The sequence below is a fragment of the Ceratotherium simum genome, chromosome 10, assembly GCF_057802395.1.
Source record: "Ceratotherium simum simum isolate JZ-2026a chromosome 10, ASM5780239v1, whole genome shotgun sequence".
Taxonomy (NCBI): domain Eukaryota; kingdom Metazoa; phylum Chordata; class Mammalia; order Perissodactyla; family Rhinocerotidae; genus Ceratotherium; species Ceratotherium simum.
The window spans coordinates 31,158,957-31,181,705 of record NC_141909.1 but is presented as its reverse complement, the minus strand read 5'-3'; the positions used below and the strand labels follow the sequence as shown (position 1 = coordinate 31,181,705).

The window sequence follows — 22,749 nt, the reverse complement described above, 5'->3', positions numbered from 1 at the left end:
TGGCACTCTCCTGTGTAAGTCCAAAGTTGCCTTACAAACCTCATCGTATCCCTCTAGGCAGCCAGCACCAAGCAATTGGCGTTGGCATCTGAGATAAAGCATTTGCTGTCCCAGCCTAGGACCTTATGTTCTAAAGAGACCTCAAGAAGTCTGGCACTCACTGTGAAATAGGCGTGGTGAAGTCAAGTTATTCTAAGCATGCTCAAGGCTTCCCGGTTCAAGGCCTGAGTGAAACCAAGGCCAACCCTATTTGGCCACCTCCACACCCGTGTGCATTCTTGATCTGACCTCTTCAAATTTTGAGATTCTTAATTTTTGACAGTCTTTTTGCTGAATGTCTCTTCAGCAACGAGGAGTCTGAATTTTGCCCAAGTGTTTAGAATTAGCCCTTTTTTGAATCAAAGATGTGGTTCTAAATGAAAAGACACTGGTGTGGCTTAGTGGTATCGGTTCTTGGTATGTAAAATGAGAGAAACCCTGAATTACACACAGAAATAATTGCTTGGAAGCTCAAAAGCCTTAAATGTACCTTGGGTAGTGTATTTTACGTCGTTACAAGGTAAAAACTTATTTTTCTGATTCTATATTTTACGAAGGACAAAAATGTACATTTAGACATTCTATAATGTAAGGTTACCTACTTGTGCCTACAAACTGGCTCTTAAACTGTTTTAGCCCTTCATTTGGCTAAATGAATACTGAATGATGCTGAATATAACTTCTGTTTTGCTGAATATGACTTCTTTATGGTGCTGAATATGACTTCAGATTTCTTTTTTGAGTTGAGCCAAGTCACATCTTGGTTGTTCAGCTTTTTCATCTGTAGTATTAATATCCAACCTCAATCCAATCAACATTTATGGGCATCACAAAAATTTAAAACATATTTCTAAAATATTTTGTGTGAAGTTTCATGAAAAGGCTGTAGAGACATGTCTATATGTTTTACAGAACATTTTTCAGTTTAGCTTTTTAAATTCCTCAGCCCAGAATAAGGGCGCATTAAGGAAGTAATGTCCCAGTTCATAATGACTGCTTACTGCTATTGCCTGTGCCTTCCAATCTGAATGTTTCTACTTCTGGTTATAGTCCCTTCCACAGGCATGGCTCAGCTGGACTGTAGTTTTCAGGAGCTGTCTTAAGACTGGATTTGGTTAATTGTTGGGGTGACAGATGAATAAAGGTGATCCAGGAAATCCTAATGACCTGGCTTCTGTGAGCAATGTTCCAGATTTGCTAAGCTTCTTTAAAGCCTCCTGGCTATTATGGAAGGTGCATTTCGGAACCTGTAATAGGATCCCCCACCTAGGTGGCTCTTCTGGATTGTTCTTTCCTCTCCAGAAGCAGGTGTTGTCTCTGCTGTCTACTGCTCTCCTCAGATGTGCAAGAAATTCCAGCCATCCTTTTCACATTTTTATATATGGTGAAATTATATAAGGATCAGAATTCCTATATTTCAGAATGTAGTTTTCCTCTGATAGTTTTACAAAATATTTTGTGTGTAGAATTCATGTAACAAATTCCTTTTGTATTTCTTGATCCCAGGGTTCCAAAAGACTTTTCTCTCCTAAAGGATCTTGGTTCCTATGAGCAGTATACTTCCTGTGTGTGTATCTGTGCCCCAGCCTTCCAGGTACAAAGGGCAGACAGAGATTCCTCCTGCCTTGAGTTTTTTGTTTTTAAAAGAGAATCCAAAATAGGTTGGGTACTATGCCAACTTGTCAGTGATATAGTTGTACATATTGTTGATATCAGTTAAAAGGGTGATAAGAGAAGCACATTTTTTTTGATGTAACAAGGCCATAAATTATTCAAAGAATTCACCAAGCAAAGACAGTAGGTCCATGAGTGAGCCTTTTAGTTGAATTGGTATTTACAGAAGGTGACACCCTCTTTCACACCACCCACCTCCTCCCCGGGTGACTCAGCCACCGAGGGAGAAGCCTCTCAACTGTTCGTTAACACGGTCAGGTAGAAGTGGAAACTACACACAGTAAACTCCAGGTACACTTTAGTTTCAGCCGGATCTACCTCGGGAATCAGTGCAGGCTGTTTAGACAAAAAGTCCTGGTTTTCTGCTCAAGAGAGGTAAGTTGATTTGCAAACATAAATACATCTGCCTTACTTGTATAACTTTCCCTGTTTTCTTCACAAATGGTTAAAATTAGAACTTACTGTATTAACTTTGTCTTTTTTCCAGTTAAATTTTCACAGCTTCCAACGGGCTGTTCTGCTTGTCAACAGCTCTGCTGTTCCTCGTTGTGATTTTAGATGGCATTGCTTTTAATTTCTTGGCAATTTTACACATTTTCAGGCATCACAGAAATGAGAGCCTATTTGAGTTTCCGTGTGGGAGCTGTCAGCTGGTGAATCTTGTCACACATAAGGATAGTTCTTTACGGCAAGGGGCCGGCACTTGCTGGTCTATTTTTTCAAGTGACTATAAAAATGTTTTTTAAAAGGACCTCCTTGTTTTCACTGATGATGCTTTTGGTGAAATGCTGAACTGCATTGTTTTATGGATAATAAGTCTTATTTGTTTTTTCTTGACTGCTAAAGACATTGCAAGTTACTGAGCTGTGAGAGAGAGATGCCAAACCCCCTCCACTGGATCTTCCCCAAATAAGAAAATCACATTTTCTTTTTTTGCATGAATGTACCAAGGAATAAATTAGGGTGGGGTTAAATGGGGGTGTGTGGTTTCCCACAGGGATTCGTGTGCTTTTAGCCAACTTTTCTGTGTTATATCCTGAGTTTTAATCTAATAATTAATTAATGGATATGGAGACAATTTTCAACCTCTATTCATATCCTAGTCCTGAAAAACCAGTTTTGGAAGCCCTTTGATAAGAATAGAAAAGTTATTTTAACCAGGCTTTCCTTTATAATTAATAGCTAAACTGACTTGTCTGACTCCTGTTTTTCTTAACCACCATTTCCATTCGTGATACAGAGCTGTGGAAATCCAACTCAGGGGCCACTCAGTTTGCAGCTAGCAGCTCTGTCTTCCAAAGGGGTGTTCCCCACAACACACCCATCTCTGCCTTTAGTTCTAGAGTTTTTGTTCTTTCCCATTGCTGACCAGGTCATGTGTCGTCTTGGGTTTAGAGCTCGATTCCCAAAGGCTTACTGAAGAATTTTATAACTTGGCTTTCAAACATTTATGGTAATCAGTAAGCGAAAGTATAGCATTTATTTTTCATGAAATGTGATCAAACTTAAAACTGGCTTTCACTTCCACAGTTTATAATGCAGATATGATCTTTCTGATATTTGCTGTACTCCAGTGTTTAAAATATTAGGAAAATCAACTTGAGAAAATTGAGATATGACATTAGAAAAAATTTTAGTAAAACATTTGGTTGATTCTAAATCTCTGTCAGGATAGACAGAGAATGCAGATAAACAGGCCAGGATTTTTATTAAAATTTTAGCTTCATGTAAATCTTAGATCTAATTGACAAAGATTTTCAATTGGAATGGAGCATTGGCTTATTTAGTCTAACTCATGAATTTTCTAGATGAAGACAACAGAACACATAAATCTTAAGCAACTTGCCAGAATTTTAGTAACAGAACCAGAATGAGAAGCCAGATCACCTAAATTTTGTCTTATTAAATTTTCTCAATGATTTTTCAAATTTTTTTCACATAAAATATGTAATAGCAATAAATGAGCTTCCTTCCGGCTTTATAAAAGTACTAGAATGGTATGGAAATGAGGATTTCCTTACCCGGTAGTACTTGAAAATGTTATTATAGTGTGTATGGTATGACAATGACATAATGGGATACGTTTTTACTTTGTGGTTTGTGGGGTCAGTCTTGTTTATTATATTCACGGGTGTTTAATCTCAGGAGCGGTCAGCCCTCTACGGAAAGGTGATGTGGTATGTGTGCGTAGGTTGTGGTACACCCAATCCGGGACATCCCTCACCTCACTATCATTCCATAGGTACTGCTTACCTGGCTGTCTTCTCTAACCACTGGAATTTTGACTGAAATACCTGAGAGATTCATTTTCCTGAGGACTTTGTAAACAAAACAAAAGGCATATGTTTTGAATGACCGAACTCATACTGTGGAATGAATTACATATAATTCACTAAGTGGTCAGTTTAAGCAAACAAGCTTTAACTGATTGTATCCCATATGATTTGGGCATTAACTCAAAGCATTCTTCAAGAGGAAAGTGATAAAGTCCTTGGCCATCAGTCCAAGGAAAATCTTTGTTGGTCCCACACAGCTTGCCTACTGCTGTTATTCTGCTTCTAGGCCATTTATTGATCATTTTCCCTTTTCTCTTGCTGAGAACTTTGAAATGAGGGTTTTATGTATTAATTGCTGTGAACCTGTCTGCAGATGCTTAAAGTTCACTTTTTTTTTTTTTGGTGAGGAAGATTGGCCCTGAGCTAACATCTGTTGCCAATCTTCCTCTTTTTGCTTGAGGAATATTATCCCTGAGCTAACATCTGTACCAGTCTTCCTCTATTTTGTATGTGGGACACAGCCACAGCATGGCTTGATGAGTGGTGTGTGCGTCCACGCCCGGGATCTGAACCTGCAAACCCCAGGCTGCCAAAGCAGAGCATGCATATCAAAGTTCACTTTTTAATCAAAAGTCTTTATCAAATATATTTCTTAATTGTATCTAGGTTACCATTGTGAAAATCTGTGTAATTTTAGAATTTGGGAAAGGCCCTTCCTCAAATGGATGCTTTGTCAAATGGCAGCTACAGCTATTAGATTTACCTTTTATATTAGCTGCTAAACTTTTTAAGCATATGAAGCATCCTTTTATTGTTATTACTAATTGGAAGAATGCATTTTATAGATATCCATTAAATGACAACTGGCTTACTTCTAGACTTGAGAACCAATAGTCCTGAATACGCATTGTATTGTATACTTGAGAGCTCTAAGCATCTAAATAATTTATCTTTTGTCTCTAAACCCAGGCTTCCCTGGCCTAAAATGTGACTAAGTTTCCACTGAACTTCCTGAGGGAAAATAGTGAACTACAGACTATACTTTTCAAACTGGGAAACACACATCTTGGGAGACTGTGGCAATATTCCAAAACATGCACAGATGCCACAGCATAAGCATGGTCCCTCTGCATCGAGAGCTAGCTTTAGTTAAGAGGTTTTGGAGAAAACTGCCCCCCTACAACCCTCCTCTCCCCTCACTCCTTTCCAGTGTTCTCTTTTTTGTCACTAGTTAAAAGTTTGAAAGTAATTCATATTGAAAAAAGTGCAGGGGGGGAATCCAGATAGACTTGGATTTAATCATGACCCCATTGTGACCAAGAGTACTGTACAGTCATGCTTATCTCACAGCACCAACAGATAAAAGGAAAATTTAGGATTCTTACTGAATTTTATATAGTATATGTATAATATTTATATAATATATAAAATATTATATATTATACATATCATATGACATGTATATTATATGACTATATTTTTTCACAATAACACAGAGAAAGTTAAAACATCGAGGAAAAAAATCTCTGCAATAAAAATGTAAGATCCAGATAAAGAAAATCACACTCACTTACTGTAAGGCATAAAGACTTTCTTGAGTAGAAGCTTCTTTGAGTTTTGTTCCTGGATGCGCAAACTGAATATCATAAATGTCGACTCTTCCCAAACCTTTTTATAGGATTCATGTAATTCCAATCAAAAGTTCCAATAGAACATTTATTTTGGAACCTGAGAAAATAATTTTTGAAGTTTATCTAAAAGAAATGAAGATGTGAGAATAGCTGGTAGAATTTCTACAAAGGAAATTAATGAGCGGTGCTTGCACTAGATATTAAAATGTGTTATAAAAAGACAATAATTAAAACAGTTTGTTTCTATGGCAAGAAACTAAAGACAGATTTCTGGAATAAAACAGACTGCCATGAAGCACATTCTAGAATATAGAAGAATTTAATATGTGACAAAGGAAGAATCATATATCAATGGGAAAGGGATTCGTTCCACTATTAGCAAAGTAAATCCATATGGATTAGAGTTTCCATATTTTGGTTTCCAAACAATAAAATATTTTTTAAAAATTGGAAAGGAAACAAGTATAAATATTTAATTAATCTCATTTGTTCAACAAATATTTCTCTAGAGCTCATTATGTGCCAGATGCTGTAATACATTTTGGAAATACAACTGTGGAGAAGACGGTCTTGGTTACAGCCCTCAAGATTTACAATGTGTGTGTGTGCCTGTGTGTGTCTGTGTGTCTGTGTTAGGGATAGGGGAAGAATACTCAGCCACACAAACAGGCAGTCTGTATGCTAAGTGTTGCTATGGAGAGATGCTTTTTGCTATTTGAGCACTCAGTAGGGCCCTTAACTTAGCCTGGGAGGTGGGGATGGGAGCAGGTTGGGGTGGTGTCACTGAATGCTTCTGAGAGGATATATGATATGTGACCTGAAGGACGAATAGAAGTCTTTCCTGAAAAGAGAGTAAAGGGTAAGGAGAGCTCAGAAAGAAGAATGTTTTAGGCGCGGGGCATAGAGTGAGCAACAGGCTAAAGATGATAAAAAGGATGGAACCCTCAAGGAACTAGAATGACTCAATAACTATAACTGCAGCTAGAGTTTGAGCGAGGAATGGGGAGTGGGGAGAAATGAGGCTGGAGGGTATGGGCTTGTAAGCCTTGTTAACAATCTGGATCTTATCCTGACAGAAATGGAGCACCATTGAAAAGTGTTAAGCAAGGTGGTGACTACTTTGGCATCAGTGACAATGGATTAAAAGAGAACAAATCTAGAGATTGGTAATATAGCTAGGAAACTGTTAAAATGGTAAGGAGATCATGATAACTTGAACTGGTAGCTTGAGTATAGAAAAAAATGCAATCAAGAGATATGTGGGAGCAGAATTGTAGGACTTGGCAATTGCTTGGATTTTGAGGGCAGAAAGAAGTTTCATGGATGACCTACAGAGATTTCTAAAGAGTGGAATAATTCTAAATAGAAATAGAAATAGAAAATTCTAAATAGAAATAGAAAATAATTTCTAAAGAGTGGAATAAGGAGAAAGATAGAGAATGCAAAATTAAAAGCTGCCAATTAAAAAAAAAATCAGAATTAGAAGCTAAATGAAAAACTGGGAAAGTAAAGATGAAATTTTCTGGTATATAAAGAAAATAAGAAAGCAATAAGAAATCTATAATAATAATCAATGGATGTCACAAAATAAGAAATAAAATAACCAATAAAATTGTGAAAATATGCGGTTGAAGCAAAATAATTCTGCTTTTACCTATTAAATTATTAGAGAGATTAAGAAATGATCATTTGAAGTGCTGGCAAATGTATAGACACTCATATGCTGCTGGTAGATTTAAACTGGTATAAGGTTTATGGAAATAAATTTGACAATAGGCATCAATAACATTTTAGAAGTTATACCCCTTGACAAGTAATTTCACTTCTAGGGAATCCATCCAAAGAAAATAATCAGAGATTTGGTCAAAGATTTTTGTATAGGTTTGTTGAGAACATCAGAGGAATTACGTTATATCGATAGGTAGACCCATAAGATGATATATTTTGTAGTCGCAGGAGAAATAATTATTTAATTATTTTTAAATGCCATTGAAAAATGTATATCAGTAAGATCTAATAGGCAAAGAGGAACCCTGGGAGAAAATAACAATGATTGATGAAAGGTGTCTGATTTTTTTCTTCTGTGTGCTTTCTTGTATTCTCCACATTTTTTATAATGAGCATGTATTACCAATACAATGAGAAAGATTATACTGTGTAAAATTGGGATCAAGAATGATTACATGACAGAAGTGTTGTGAATATGAAATTTGATAAAGTATTTAAGGTAACTAACAGAGTTTTGGCTCATAGTCTGTGGTCAAGATTTGGATTTTCACTCTTTTAACAAATATTTTCAGTTAGAACTAGAAATAGCCCACGAGGGGCTCAGGTGATAGATCACTTTTATTAAATAACATTTTTATTAATGAACATTAGACCATTGTCTTTTATAAAATGAAATGGATAATTGTCCCAGAGAGTAGGATTCTTCATGCTAAAACTTGATGTTATCATTCTGCAGAGAAGATAGGTGGTGGAAATAAGAGTGGGTGAAGGTCTTATATTAAAAAGAAGAACCAACAGTGAGAAAATTTTTATGTTTGGTGGTTATCAGACTCAGAAAATTGGTAGCATATAGACCTCTGGCTAGTAAAAGATTTCATTTATACTACATTCTGAACTTTTTTCTCCATCAGTAAGCAAGTTTCCCAATGCTAAGCAGACTGAGGCCATGAGACAAAGGAACTAGCCAATTTCTAAGCATTGTGGCAGGCTAAATGAGTCTTTACCAGCTTGATAATTACTGGATTTCCTTCTGCATTGTGCATTCAGGCTAAACACAGTCCATTAATTTAAATGGACTTGTTAACATTTACACTTCATGAAGTCCTGTTTGTTTTCTCCTTACATAATATTTCATGGTCTCTTAGGTGATAATTACTCGTTTGATGGTTTGTTTTATTTATCTTCCAGGAGATAGTGCTTCTGTTCATTGGTTTGTAATTATTGGGCCCCTCTTAATTCTTCTATTGAAAATGATTTGACAGCATTTGTCCTTTTCCATTTCTTAGGTGGTTTTCCCTGTTACCAGGGATTTCTGGTAACAAGTACTAGTGGATCTGGCACTATTATTGGGCCATGAAATGCTCAGGACTTTTTCATGCACAAAGGTGAATACCACCAGTGCGTGTACATATGCCATTTTCTACATATTTTTGCTGTGTTTCTTTCCTTACTCTACATTAGCTATTTTATACTTTCCATCACTATAGAGATTTCTCCTAGGCAACTACTTACATTTCTTCTTTTCCATAAAAATATAAATTTACATAAGTATATTAGAAGCTTGATAGATTGATTGGAAGATTTTGGAGCAGTTAAAATATCCAATTATCACTCTATGCTGATCTCACGATACTTTGGTAAAATGATCAAAGAAAGTCTGCTCCAAATCTCACTTTTGGTTGAGGTCCATCATGAATCTCTATGCAAAGGGAATGTCATTCTTCTCACCCTTTCTGTTAGCCTGGTAACTTTCCACCTGTTGGCCCCTTTTTGTTTCCTGGGCTTCTGGGACAGGAACTTTGGTGTGAGACCAACTTGGGTTGGGATCCTAACTGTGTGCTAGCTATGTGACTGCAGGTGAACTACTCATCCTAAAACCTCTGTCCAGAAAGAACTAGTTTTACCCACTGCCCACATTTCCAACTCCTGCCCTACCTGCAAAAAGACTCTGACTTCATTGAAGTCATTCACCATCAAGTTTCACTTAGGTATAGAATGAGGATAATAATAGTGTCAACCTTAAAGTAGTGTGTGAGTTTTAAATGAGATACTACGTATAAAATCTAAGCCCAATATAGCTATAACGATCACATGACCCAAAATATCAGCAGTCAGAACTAAATTCTTTTTCTTGTTTTTTCTCTTTTCTTCTCTCATCCCCTATTTTGTTAATCTATTTTCTGCTTCACATTTCTTTCTTTTCTGTTTTACTTTTCGTATTCTCTTTCCTCTATGAACCACCCTGTTCCAGTTTCTTTGCTCACACAATATTAAGAGAAAATTAGCAGGGAATGGTAAAGATATTATTAGGTAAGGAGACATTTTATCCTGAGGTGGGAAGGGAAGAGTGAGACCTACAAAGTCTTTTTGTCAAGAGGACCCAAAAGATGAAAAAGAAGATTATAGCTTAGTTGGGAGTTGGCCCAGGGAATTCCTGGTGTTGGGACAGGAGGAGCTGGGGCTGGAATTGGGCTAGGGGATCTGGGATTGGGCTAGGGGAGCAGTGGATCCTAATGGATCTAAATGCTCCCATGGAAGTGTTGTTATTAAAAATGGAGAACACTGAAGGAAATTGAGAAAAACCATAGAGAGATGAAGAGAAGCCGAAAAGACAGATTTAAAAAATCGAGGATGCTTGATAGTTTCAACTGTATCCAAAGAGATCTAAGAAAGTTGATTGGTTTTGTGATTCAGAAGTTAAGAAGAGCAATTTTATCTAAAACCTAAAGACAGATGTCTTTGGGCAGAGGCTGAACTTAGTGGGTAGAAACTAGCTCTTTCTGGTGTTTGGCCACAGTGAGGAAAGGAAAGATGGACCAGAAGTTGACATGTTTTTTTTCCTCTGTCCTTATTGACTTTGATGTCATGATTCCACATCAGAGTTTTTGACTTAAGCATTCAATGTTTTAAAGGGAAGAGTTTTTGTAGTTCCCAGCATAACAAAGACAGACAACTTTCACACATCTTTTCCCATAACATTCCACATTTAAAATACAGTTCTGGTGTCTGCCATTGTTAGCAATATGTATAGGTAATAGCTTTTATTTTGGAGGGGGGAAAGATTAGAGTTTCATCTTTCTTATAAGAAGTAAAAAGTTAACTGAAATGAAACTAAATTGGACTTGAAAATAAGTCCACTTGGCTAAATTGAGGCTACTAAGGTGTCATTATTTGAGTGTTGAGTAGATTTGAAACTCAGGATAACCTCCGTCCCTGAAATAAGTAATTCCTTTAAAGAATGATATAAAAGTAAGATTGTGTGAGAGATGTAGGAGAAATGTAGGAGAAACACGTAGATTTGATGACAAAAAATTTATTTTCCCATAATGTTAGTCATTTTCATTAAAAAACACCTCCTGCGTACTTACTAAATTATCACCTGACAATAGAATACATTATATATTCCTTTCTCATTTACTTTGTGTCAGTGGGCCACATGGGGCTAGGAAAGAGTATAAAACATTATCAAACTATCTAGTAGGGAGATAGATCCAAGGAAGGAGTCCGGTCAGGTATGGTGCCAGGCCACTTATGGCTTCAGCCTCAGCCCCGGTGGGGCCCAAGGCTGAGCCGTCCAGGGATGTTGGAGGAGTCATTCATTACCGCTGCTCCTCCCAGCTACACTCCCAATATTTTCTGTCTTTCAGAACTGCAGGGCATTTCCCTGAGTGTCTGGTGTTGGCTATATCACATGGTGCTCTAAGCGACATATAGTGTCACGTAGTGAAGAGATCCCTGGTGTTGCAGTCATACAGACCTATTTACAGTTCCTGGTTCTGCCCTCATTGTGTGACCTTGGGGAGATTATTCAGCCTCTCTGAGTTTTGAGTTCCTATAATTAGAGATAATAGTACTCACCTGGAGGGATTAAGATAATGTGCATAAAGCACATGGCACATAGTAGGGACTCAACAAATGACCCTCTTTGCTAGGAACATTGAACACATAGATATATTGAAAGAAATAAGAAACGTTTTATTAACAGAAGAGACACTAATGTTATATTTTGTAGACCACCAAGGGCTTTTAGACCTTCTATTTTCTCTCTGATGACCTTGTAACAGGTGGGAAGAGCATTAAACTTGGGAAACAAAAATATAGAAAAGTAAATTGAACCAACTAGGAGGTTTATTTTTCCCTTGCAAGGAGAAGTCCAGAAATAGATAATCCAGGACTATTGTGGCAGCTCTATGATACTGTCCGGGAACCAGGCTCCTTCTGACTTCCTGCCCTGCCATTCTCAGTGTGTGACTTTAGTCCTTGAGATTCGTCCATGGTCTCAAGATGGCTGCTCCTACCTCCTGCATGGCATCTTGGTTTCAGAGAAGGGGAAGGGTGAAGAGCGGAAGGCTGAGTTCTTCCCAGGGACTTTCATGAAAGAGGCAACAAGGTGAAACTGGGGTGTCCCAGAGAAAGCAAGTGGGTTCGTTGGAAGATATTCCTAGAAAGTATCCCAGAGACTCTGGGGTGGAGCCATTGAGGTGTTTATAGGATACCTGAGGCTAGTCAGTGGCAGGGAGAAAGAGGTTAAGGGCCATGAGCTTGTTTGAATGTCTTATCTCATTTGACTCCATTTAACTAGACCTTCTGGAGTATGCCTTGCTACCAAAGTCAGGAAAATATCAGAGCCTCTAGCAGGAGGTTGGTCTGATTAGAGCCAGCCCTAAATATAAGGTAAAGAGGAGATACTTGCTTTTTTCTCCATACAACTCTCTACAGGAAGTGCTGATGATCTGGGAATCCCTGACATAGAGGAGAAAATGATGAGCCTTGAACTAGAAAGCCTCAGGCTCAGTCCCAGCTTTGCCACTCACTAGCTACTCAAGCCAAGTCTCTACTTCTCTCTCTACAAAGTTGGGGTTATACCACTCTTAAAATGTTGTTGTGGAAACCAAATGAGATAAATTATAAATTAGTATAAAATCATCTGAAGTATTATTATTGTGTGAACTCTCCTTCTTACCTAGCAGAACCTAAAGGGGCAGCAGAAGCCTGGCTTGGGAGGAGAATTGAAGTGGGATATGGGTAGGATACCAAGGAAAAATCTAAAAAACAACATCCGTATGGAATCATACATATGTCGTCTTTTATGTCCGGCTGTTTTCATTTAGCGTGTTTCAAGCTTCATCCATGTTGTAGCACGTATCAGTATTTCATCCTTTTTTATTGCTTAATAATTTTCCACTGTATGAATATACCACATGTTGTGTATCCATTTGTTGATGGACATTTGAGTTGTTTCCACTCTTTTGCTATTAACAATAATGCTGCTATATCCATTCATGGACAAGTTTGGGTGTGGACATATGTTTATAACCAAGGGAATATGAAGGAGTACCCAGAGAAGTCTGCTCTGGGAGGGTTTGTCTGCTGTGATGATTCTTTGAGAGGCTTCCCTGATTCTCTTGCTCTCAGGCACTGGGGGCAGAACTCATGGGACTTCCAAAGAGTGAGATGTCAAGAGTCAGGTGACCCCTGCTATCTACCCCTCCCCCCACCGCCAGTCTAATGCCAGTGCACAGGTCTAGTCTTGCAGTGATTCGTGATGATCATTATTGCTGGTTGCCAAGGAAGGAGTTGGCTTCAGTTTAGAAGCCAGATTCTGCCTCTTACCACTTGGGGCATGTTACATACTCTCCCTGAGCTGCAGTTGTCTTATCTGGGAGATGGAGGTAACAATAGCTACCATGTAGAGTTTATTCAAGGATGAGAGACAATGCTTGTGAGGTACCCTCTTCAGAATAGGTGTACCACTAACAGACGTTTATGCTATTGGCAATTGCCCTGTGCAGTAGGACAACTGAAGATATAAAGGGCAGAGGTCAGAGACAGTTGTGGCTCAAAGCTCTTTGAATGACTTAGCTATTTTAGGAATGTTTGAATCACTTTTTCCATAAGTACTCTGTTAGTTTGCTAGGGCTGCCATAATAAAATACCACAGTCTGGTTGACTTGAACAATAAAAGTTTATTGTCTCACAGTTCTGGAAGCGAGGAATCCAAGATCAAGGTGTCATCAGGTTTGGTTTCTCCTGAGGCCTTTCTCCTTGTCTTGCAGATGGCTGCCTTCTCTCTGTGTCCTCGCATAGCTTTTTCTCTGTGCACACACATCCCTGGTGTCTCTTTGTGTGGGCAAATTTTTCTTATAAAGTCACTAGTCAGGTTGCATTAGGGCCCACCCTAACAGCCTTATTTTAACTTGACCTCTTTAAAGGCCCTGTCTGCAAATATAGTCTGAGGTAATTGGGGGTTAGGGCTTCAAAATATGAATTTTGGCTGAACACAATTCAGCCCATTACAAGCAACTTGGGAGCACCTGCTCTGCCCCAGATGCTGAAAATATATAAGGGAAAGACTCAGGCCTGGCCCACAGGACACTCTCAGCCTTTTGGGAGAGGCAGACAAATAGGCATATAATTGTAAAATGCCTTTTCTCCATTTCCCCTGCCCCCTGTCTCATGACTGAATTTGCAGTCTCTGCAAATGTATCATCAGATATACATTCAGCATTTTGATCACCTCAGAATCCCAGTTCAATCAACTGTGAACTCTCCAGGTCTTTACCAGCTCAGGGAAAGAATTCATCAGAGCCCATTTAGAAACAGGAAATAGATTAGCCAAGAACTCAGAGAAGTGGGGCCAGACTGAGAAGAAATGAACAAGCAGTAGCGATTGAAGTTTGTCTTCACAGGCCTCTTTTCCTCCCCTTTCAGACACAGTTTTAGCAATCTCCCAGCACAGCCAACCAAGGGCTGCCCTACACTCCCTGCATGCCCGTGGTCCCAATTCAAGGCTGTTCCATCCCCTCCCCACACCCACCACACCTCCCCAATGTCTTTGCTCTCTGCTTTCCAAGGCATGAAGTTAAGAATTATTGAGCACCTACTGTGTGTTGGGCAGTAACTAGACAATTTACATATGTCATCTAATTTGATCCCCCAAACGACCATATTTCATCTCATTTTACAGATGAGGGAGCTGAACTATAACACACTCAAGATGACACAGTCAGTAAATAGCATCCCTTAAATGCAGAGCTTTCTGACTTCACTAACCCTTCAGACTCTCAGCTATTAGTGGAGTGAACAGCCGCTGGTCTCTGTGAAGGTAATGCCGTGGTTGACTACATTGGTTGTTGGTCTTAGGTTGGGTTCCCTTGAAGCTGTGTCTGAGAGGAATATGGGAATCTGTGACTTATTGAGGAAATGTTCTCGGGAGGAAGGAGAAAGGGAACAAACAGGAAGGGGAGGCAGGGGAAGGAGCTGAGCAGGATGTGCTGTCTGCTGGTCTGGCTTCAGCCTGATCCCATGGTGAGCTCTGAAGCACAGATCACCTGCAGAATTGGCTCTACCCTGAGGAGAGAGACTCGTCTTCCTATCCTGGGTCGGTCAGTCACAGTTGTACCGTGTGGGGAGCGTGTGTAACCAGGCAGCCCTACCAGCTGAGGGCAGTTCCCCAGAGGAGGTGCAGCCTGAGCCTATAGCCCCCAAGCACCAGACTGGTAAAGGAGTCTGGGCACCAATAGCTTCCACTTCTCACTGAGTCCAGGGGAATTGACATTCTAAAAGACGACCCCAGGGCCGGCAGGGTGGAGTAGTGGGGAAGTTCACGCGCTCTGCTTCGGAGGCCCAGGGTTCGCGGGTTCAGATCCTGGGCACGGAGTACGCACCGCCCATCAAGCCATGCTGTGGCAGGCATCCCATGTACAAAATAGAGGAAGACTGGCACAGATGTTAGCTCAGGGACAATCTTCCTCAAGCAAAAAGAAAAGATGAAGATTGGCAATAGATGTTAGCTCAGGGCCAATCTTCCTTTAAAAAAAAAAGACGACCCCAGGGAAAACAATGCCTTGCCAAAGGAATGTATCTTTACCATTTCAAGTCGTGTGGCAAGTTATTGCAGGAGATACTTTTGCATCAGAGGGCTGGAGATGGGGGCTTTTAGAACCTCCAAGTTATACCTATAAACAGCTGTCTGATAATACTGCTGTAAATCCAAATAGCTTTAATAGTTTAACAAAGTGATTTTTGCATACATTATTTATTTGACCATCACAACAACCTTGTGAAATAGACGGCAGGTTTCATTACCCCCATTTTTAAAGGGAGATTGAATGGTTCAATTATAGACCGTGGATATGATAAATCTGAGCCTAGAACTTGCTTCTGACTTGAGATCTAATTTCCCTCCAACATTCCATACACTGTGTGATTGGATGGGCTCTGCAAAAAACATGATACCTCACCTGGGGTGACCAGCCACCCTGTTTGCCTAGGACTTTCCTGGTTTTAAAACTGGAAGTCTCACATTCTAGGGCCAACTTATTCGTTAAGCGGAAAAGGCAGTGCCTAGGGCCCACGATACCTTTAGGGGCCCACATTTCAATTCCTTTTGACAGCAAAAGAAAAAACGAATATTATAATAATACTGAATGTATAATAATGAAGCCAGACTGGATTGTTATTCATCTTTATACTAACACAGTCATAAAATATAATTTTTAATTGTGTGTGTGTGTGTGTGTGTGAAAGAAGAGGCCCATGAAAGCAAAAATCCCTAGGATTCATAGTCATAATGCAGCTCTGGAAACCCAGTTAGTCCTGGGCAAACTGGGGCTGTGGGTCCCTTCAATCCCCTAACAGTCTAATAGTAGTGGTTGGTCATAGCTGAGAAACTTTGGGCTTTCCCCTGCAGTGGTTGCCTAAAATCACCTGTGTTTCCCCAGATCCGTGATTTCCAGCCTCTGGCTGCTTGCCTTCTGATCACACATCAGTTTCCTGGCCTCGCTCTGGCTCCCCCGGAGAAGGGCTGAAGAGCCTTCCTAGGGCACTCTGTGTACTGTGCCATCAGTTCCCTGTCTCTGTCTCCCTACTCACCTGACCAGACACTTGTCTTACTCATCTTTTTGTCCCCAGCTCCTGGATCAGTACCAGACACTCAGTGCTTATGTATTGATTGAATAAGTGAATTAATTGATGGCCTGATTCGGCTAATTGCTTGTTATATAACAGCAGGGACACTGAAAGCTCTGGGTGTTTCTTCATCTGTAAAATAAATACATTGAGATAGAAGAACTCTCAGATTCTTAGTGGGCACTTTAGGTCATGTATTCATTATACTAGATCATGTGACTGTCAATGTCATTGAAAAATGTGTCTTGTTAGCAATGAAAGAGTCATTTGTAGATTCTTAGAGTCATTGTTGTGTTTTCCCCCACCCCCATTTTTCTTTTAGATCCTTACTGGAAGGCATCATGTCCAATTTTAACTTGAGAAAAACTCCACCCACAGGAAATGGTAATGTGGATGATGTTTCTCTTACTCAGAAAACTTAAAAATATAGGAGAACCAACTCACAGGTCCTACTTCTTTTATATAGATATTGAATGCTTAGAAGCAACAGTCTAATTTAATTAGCATTGCTAAAGTTAGGCTTAAGAAAAAAGTAAAAGTGCCACAGCTTTACTCATGTCATTGCAATTTAAATATTTAAAAAATACCCTTTTATATGTGTGACTTTCTATGCTGCTGGCTCTCATGAGATCAAAGAATTAAGTTATTTAGAATCAATGCACCAGGACTTATTGACTGTTATTTACTGGGTACTTTAGAAAGCAGTCCTGTGTGTATTTCCAAGGCATATGTCTTTTCGAGTAAAATGGCCAACCCACTAAACCCCAACTTGGTTTATCCCAGGCCCGTGGTTCTACATTTCCAGGTGCCAGATGGAGCCTCGTGAGCAGCATTGGCGGTTTCAGTTGGCACCTGAGCAATTTTATATGTTATCTTTGATGACGGGGTATGGGATTTGTTCTTTCTTGCTAGTGCATCCTACTTTGAAACAGTACTGGACTTGCCAGCCTAGAAGATTGATGCTGGCCAATCAGATGTGCCTCTCAAGGTTCTCAGGTTAACAAACCCACACTCAACTTCAGGCAATTACATCTCCCAAGTTTTCATTTTTCTGTTGATAGATATGAAGAGTACCACTCAGGGGAGCACACTGAGGCAGCAGGGTTTTCTTGAGATGAACAAAAGGAGGACTTTCTTACAGGATAACAGCTGGATAAAGAAACGTCCTGAAGAAGAAAGGTAGGAGGGTGTGGAAAGTGGGTAGGTGGGTGAGCGGAGAGAGCCATTCTCTGCTTGGGAAGCTAATGGCCATCTGAAAAGCGAATACTTTCCTTCTAAAACACTTTGTTGCATGGCCTAATTTTTGGTAAGATTCAGTAAACAGAAATTGGTTATATCATATTTTCAAGACAATCTACCATTTTTAATATTCATATATCTAATAGAATGTGAGTCATTAGTGAGAGAAAGCAGGGTTTCATTGTCTAACTAGAATAGACATTTGTGCCTACTTGATAACCTGAAAAGAAAACATGACTTTCCAGTTTCCAAATAGGTAATATTTAATCCATGGTAGGGAGATTCCTGGTGCATGTTGATTATGTCAGTTGAAACAAACACATTATAGCATGATTACAAATTTAATAATAATTTATCTAAAATTTCATTATGCTCAAGTGAAATCAATAAATTCTCAACTCATATTAATCCTAACTGGGTCATATACCTCTAGGTATTGGAAAGGTAGTGGCAAATTTGTAGGTGACAATATTTACCACCAAGAAGGTTGTCTGCTTTGAGCATTGCTTCTATTAGCTATATGTTTAAAGATCTGAAAAATATGACCATAGGCAGATTGCCTCATTGCCAACATAGATTTACAGTAGACATTTGTCCAGCCCAAATGTACTTATTATAAATTATATATATATACGCATACGCATACATTTTTTGATTCCTCTTATGTGTCAGGCTTGATACTAGGTACTTTACATATAAAGCATTATTAAATCTCACAACAATCACACAAGGTAGGTATTATATCCTCATTTTACAGAAGAGGAATCTGAGGCTCAGAGAAGTTAAGTAACTTGTCCAATGGCACACAGCTATTACGTGGTGGAGTTGAGATTTTAACATGACCCATTGTCTTTCCATTACACCAGTAGTTCTCATTGAGGGGCAGTTTTTTCCCCAGTGGACATTTGGCAAGGTCAGGAGACATTTTTACTTGTCAAATTGGGGATTACTCCTGACATTAGTGGGTGGAGGCCAGGGATGCTGCTAAACATCCTACAATGCACAGGACACTCCTCACAACAAAAAATTATCAAACCCATAATGTCAATAGTGCTGAAGTTGAGAAGCCTTGCTTCTCAACTTACTCATGGTTGAATACTTACTGATGAGAATACTTACTCCTGGTTATTTGAGGAGCATACTTGTAACTGTTAAATAAAAATGTCTATTAATTTCTGTTATTAAATCTTATTATTTTAAGGAACTATAGGGGGTTTTGGAGACTCATACTAACTTTTGCAGTTAATACTCTTGGACGACAATCATTTCCTCCTATGAAGCAACATTTACTGCTTCTGTTGAAGCCTAATATGGCATTTCCATTCTTCCATAGTGGTAGAGTGATGTCAAATGTAGATCATAAATTTTGGGTTGCAAATATTTGCACAGATGGGTGAAGATAGAGATGTCTAAGACAAATTACAGTTGGTAGGAATGATGGTTTTATGCCAGGCATGCCTCCTTAAAAAGGCCCAGGGAAGCCAGTTTGGATGGCATGACAGCTGCTGAATGAAGGGGAAATTGGCTCAGATGCTTCTCTCACTCCCACTGGCCCAATTCTGGGCTATGTGTTAATGCTTCTTCTTCAGGTAAAAACGTGTCTGGTGTTTGCTACTCTCTCACAAGCTTAGGGAAGGGATAACAAGAGAGATGGAAAAGCTCTCTTGGGATCTTTAAGGGTATATATTTGCCGGAATTGTTTCAGCTTCACTGTTCATCTTTCTGTTTTATTGTCTACTACAGTTCTTTTATAGCTTTATTATAAATGGTTTCAGAGTGTTGAGCAATGATAGTGGAGCAGAACCAGGAGAAATGTGGTATTTCAGGTTTGGTTGGGTTGATATGAAAAAGGTTCAGATACTCACTCTCTGCCTTGGCTCAAGGCCAAAGGCTCTACTACATGCTTTGACATTTCCTAAAATTGCCTGTACTTTCAGGTCCACTATACAAAGTAAGAAAGACATAGCTTTGGCCCTGTATGTATGAAGGTCTGTTGCAGAGTTGACTAGCAGGAAAAGCAAAGGTTTGAAATAAAAATATCTGAGTCCTAGACCCACTTGCTAACCTTTTGGCCTTAGGAAAGCTGCAAAATCCCTGATCAATGTCCTTATCTGTGAATTGGATATAACAGTGTCTTCCCTGCCTAATTTATAGGATTATTTTAAAGACCAAACAGAGCAACTAGGTCTTCTCATGGTTAAAAAATGGGCTAAATCTCCTGTGTGTGTTAAACCTCCTTAACCACAAATATCAGTACTTATTTTTCTACTTTTTGTCAAGGAAAACTGAGTCTATCAAATGAAAATTTCCAGACATGATAGGCTTAATTAAATTTAAAACATGTTTGTAGAAAGCTTTTGCTTTTCTGCAGAAAAGGACTCTTCTAATATATACAAGGTAGATGGCCGCATGTTCCCACATTCTGATAAAAACAAACAAAACAACGAACACTCATTCCATTGTTGAATCACATGGAAATCTCATGGGATAAATTAGAATAACGACCATTTGTACTGACAAACTTGTTTCTTTTCACCATGATCTTTCAAGTGGTGACTGGTTAAAATAAATACGTAGTTGTGTTTTCATGCCTGAAGTAAAATTATTAACCTTGCCAAGAATTGTGAGCTCTTTCCTGTCTTCCTTGTTCGGTACTTACTAAATACTCTGGTAACTTTTCACGTGACTTAATTTTGTTCTTTCTCTGCAGAGATGAAAATTATGGTAGGGTGGTGCTCACCCGACATAACTCCCATGATGCTTTGGACAGGTGGGTGTTTCAGACAAGTTACATCATTAGCAGAAACACAAAGAAGGTAGTTTTTGAGAGAAGACTTGTTCAAGACAGGCTGAATATTTGTGGCTAGCCTCAGGCTTTCCCTGACTTTCTGGGCTCGTGAAGGAGAATCTGTGATATCATCAGGGGTTTCCACAGGGCAAACTCTGTGCTTCTCCAGTTCCCTGCTCCCGGAACTACAGCTTGGAGGCGTAGAATAACCAATCCTCTGCCTGCTCCGCTGAGGTGGCCCTCCTGATGGGAAAAGGAAAGGGCTCCCACAGAAATGTGACCAGATAAAACATGTCTGAACCTTAGGTAAAGGAACCCTAAAAAACAGACATAACAGCTCCAGAGTTCACTTGTTTTATGGGACAGTATACGTCTTTATAGAAACTCCTGGGCTAGTGGAAAACCACTAAATGATACTCAGTGGCAAATAGACTGACAAATGCAACTTCATTGGAAAATTCAGACAAAACTAGTAATCACAATGATGCAAATAATCTAAGATTGATCAAATAAATAGATAATATTCTTACTAAAACACATTTACACCCACACACGTACAAACAACCACACCCATTAGAAGAACCTAATTCTTTATCAGATACAGGTTTTATTGGGTCTAGTAGCCTATGTGTCACCAAGAGGTACTTAGTAAAGGAGTGTGGTTGTCTTTCTTTGTGTGGACTTTCAAAAGTTACGTAGACACCTTGAATATGTCTATTTTAGAAACTTTTATCTGTGAATTTCTCGAAACCCTTTTAAACCTGTTCATAATTTTGACCTGTTCTAAGGGTCCTGAGCTTACAGCCCTCTACCCAAAGCATCCGATTGGTTTTGTGGTTCTTAACCTTAGCTCCTCCCATTGACTGTTCTGTGATTCGGCCGACTCCACCTGTGCCCTCTCCTTGGTCTTCAAGATTTTGAAGATTACAGCCTTGTTCTCAGTTGGCCTTCATCTCACCCAACAAAGGGATCCTGATCTTTGAGTCCAGCCACCAGTGGAAATTGCTCCTTCATTTTATTTGCCTTTCTCTGGAACTATTAACGAAATAAACATACTTGTTTTGAACTGTGACTGGGAAAACTAAGCTTTATATTCTTAGTATATTTCAGGATAGCAGAAGCTTAATGCCTTCTGTGCTTATTTTGTATTTTAAGCTATATTGGTTTTCTGAACCCTTCCTGTTGGTGGACAGCATTTTAGCTAAAGCAGCACACTGAGCTTTTATCTTCAGTAATGAAAATCTATAAGCCCAAGACATTTTCACCTCGACCTGTAACTAGTGACTCAATCTACATCTTCCCAAAAGGGTGGTGTGGATTATTTTTCTCCTTGCATTTGCTCAAATGGATGCCCACTTGGCACTTTTCTTCCCTTTTGCAGAGGCTGTATCCACTTTGAGGTTCACTCAACACCACTTTGGAGCACCTGCTATATGCTGACATTGTCCTAGGTGCTGGGAATACAAAGATGCATAAGACACAATCCGTGACTTTAAGGAGCTCTCACATTCATGAAAAGAGATGGGTCCATAAAGTGAAGCACTAGCATTTACCATGGAAAGTGCTATTGTAGAAGTATGTGACAGTGCTCTGAAAATAGAGAGAATAACTCTGCCTGAATAAATCAGAGACCTCACCAAGGAAGTGGCCTTTGGTGTTAGTGCTACTGCTTGAAGGATGAAGAAGAAAGGTTTTCAAGTGAGAAAGCATGGCTGGTGGGCATGGAGCAGGGAAAGAAGCATTTCCTGCAGAAGTGACAATATGTGCAAAGAGCTCTGCATAAGCAGAGACTAAAAAAAAAAGGAAAAGAAAGATAAATAATATATTCTCATCACCTTAAATGACAGCTTCATATTATGCATAAACTAAGAAATTTTGCTATGTACTTCCTCTGCCAGATCATAGAAATGTGTCAAATAAGGCTGATAGCACAAACATGTGCAGAGATGCCTACTGTGAGCCAGATGCTGGCCTAAGGACTGGGAACAAAACAAAGTCCCTGCTTTCATAGAACTTGCATCCTAGTCGAAGGGGGCGGCGGGGGTTGGGGAGGGGACTGAAAATAAATAAACACAATATAATATGTCATGTTGCCATAAGTGCTAGGAAGAATAAGCCAACTAATGAGAAGTAAAGTGATGGTGCATGTGAAGAGGCTGTTTTACGGAAGGGGGTCACATGGCCTCACCTATTTGCATTCACCCATTACACATGGTGGTGAACCATACCATGATTTCACTCCAAGTTTCCTTAAAAACTTGGATAATTGCGTTAAGCATTTTTCATTACTTTTTTTTTTTTTGCCTTCACTGACACTATTCCCTCTACTTCTGTTTGAAAATGTTCACATCTATTTATCCTCCATGGCCCAGCTCAAGCTGCACTTCATCCATAAAGCCTTCTCTGATTCCTACCTCTGGAAATAAGCTTTCTCAACTTAGAACTTTCTTGCACTTTACCTCAA

At 39.3% G+C, this 22,749-nt stretch overlaps 1 protein-coding gene across 6 annotated transcripts in view; it reads left to right on the top strand.

The window, feature by feature from the left end:
- The first annotated feature begins 1,980 nt into the window (after window positions 1–1,980).
- The window catches only part of SCEL (sciellin), a 104,276-nt gene continuing 83,507 nt past the window's right edge, over window positions 1,981–22,749 (top strand). For 4 of the 6 annotated variants that reach the window (XM_087435961.1, XM_087435959.1, XM_087435960.1 and 1 more), the window contains exons 1-4: window positions 1,981–2,088; window positions 16,581–16,642; window positions 17,320–17,437; window positions 20,208–20,267. In XM_087435961.1, coding sequence (XP_087292087.1) covers window positions 16,600–16,642; window positions 17,320–17,437; window positions 20,208–20,267 — 221 coding nt within the window. In that variant the 5' untranslated portion in view covers window positions 1,981–2,088; window positions 16,581–16,599. Of the gene's footprint in view, window positions 2,089–14,327; window positions 14,454–16,580; window positions 16,643–17,319; window positions 17,438–20,207; window positions 20,268–22,749 lie in introns of those variants that run through there. The other 2 variants (XM_087435957.1, XM_087435958.1) reach the window with 2 other exon arrangements.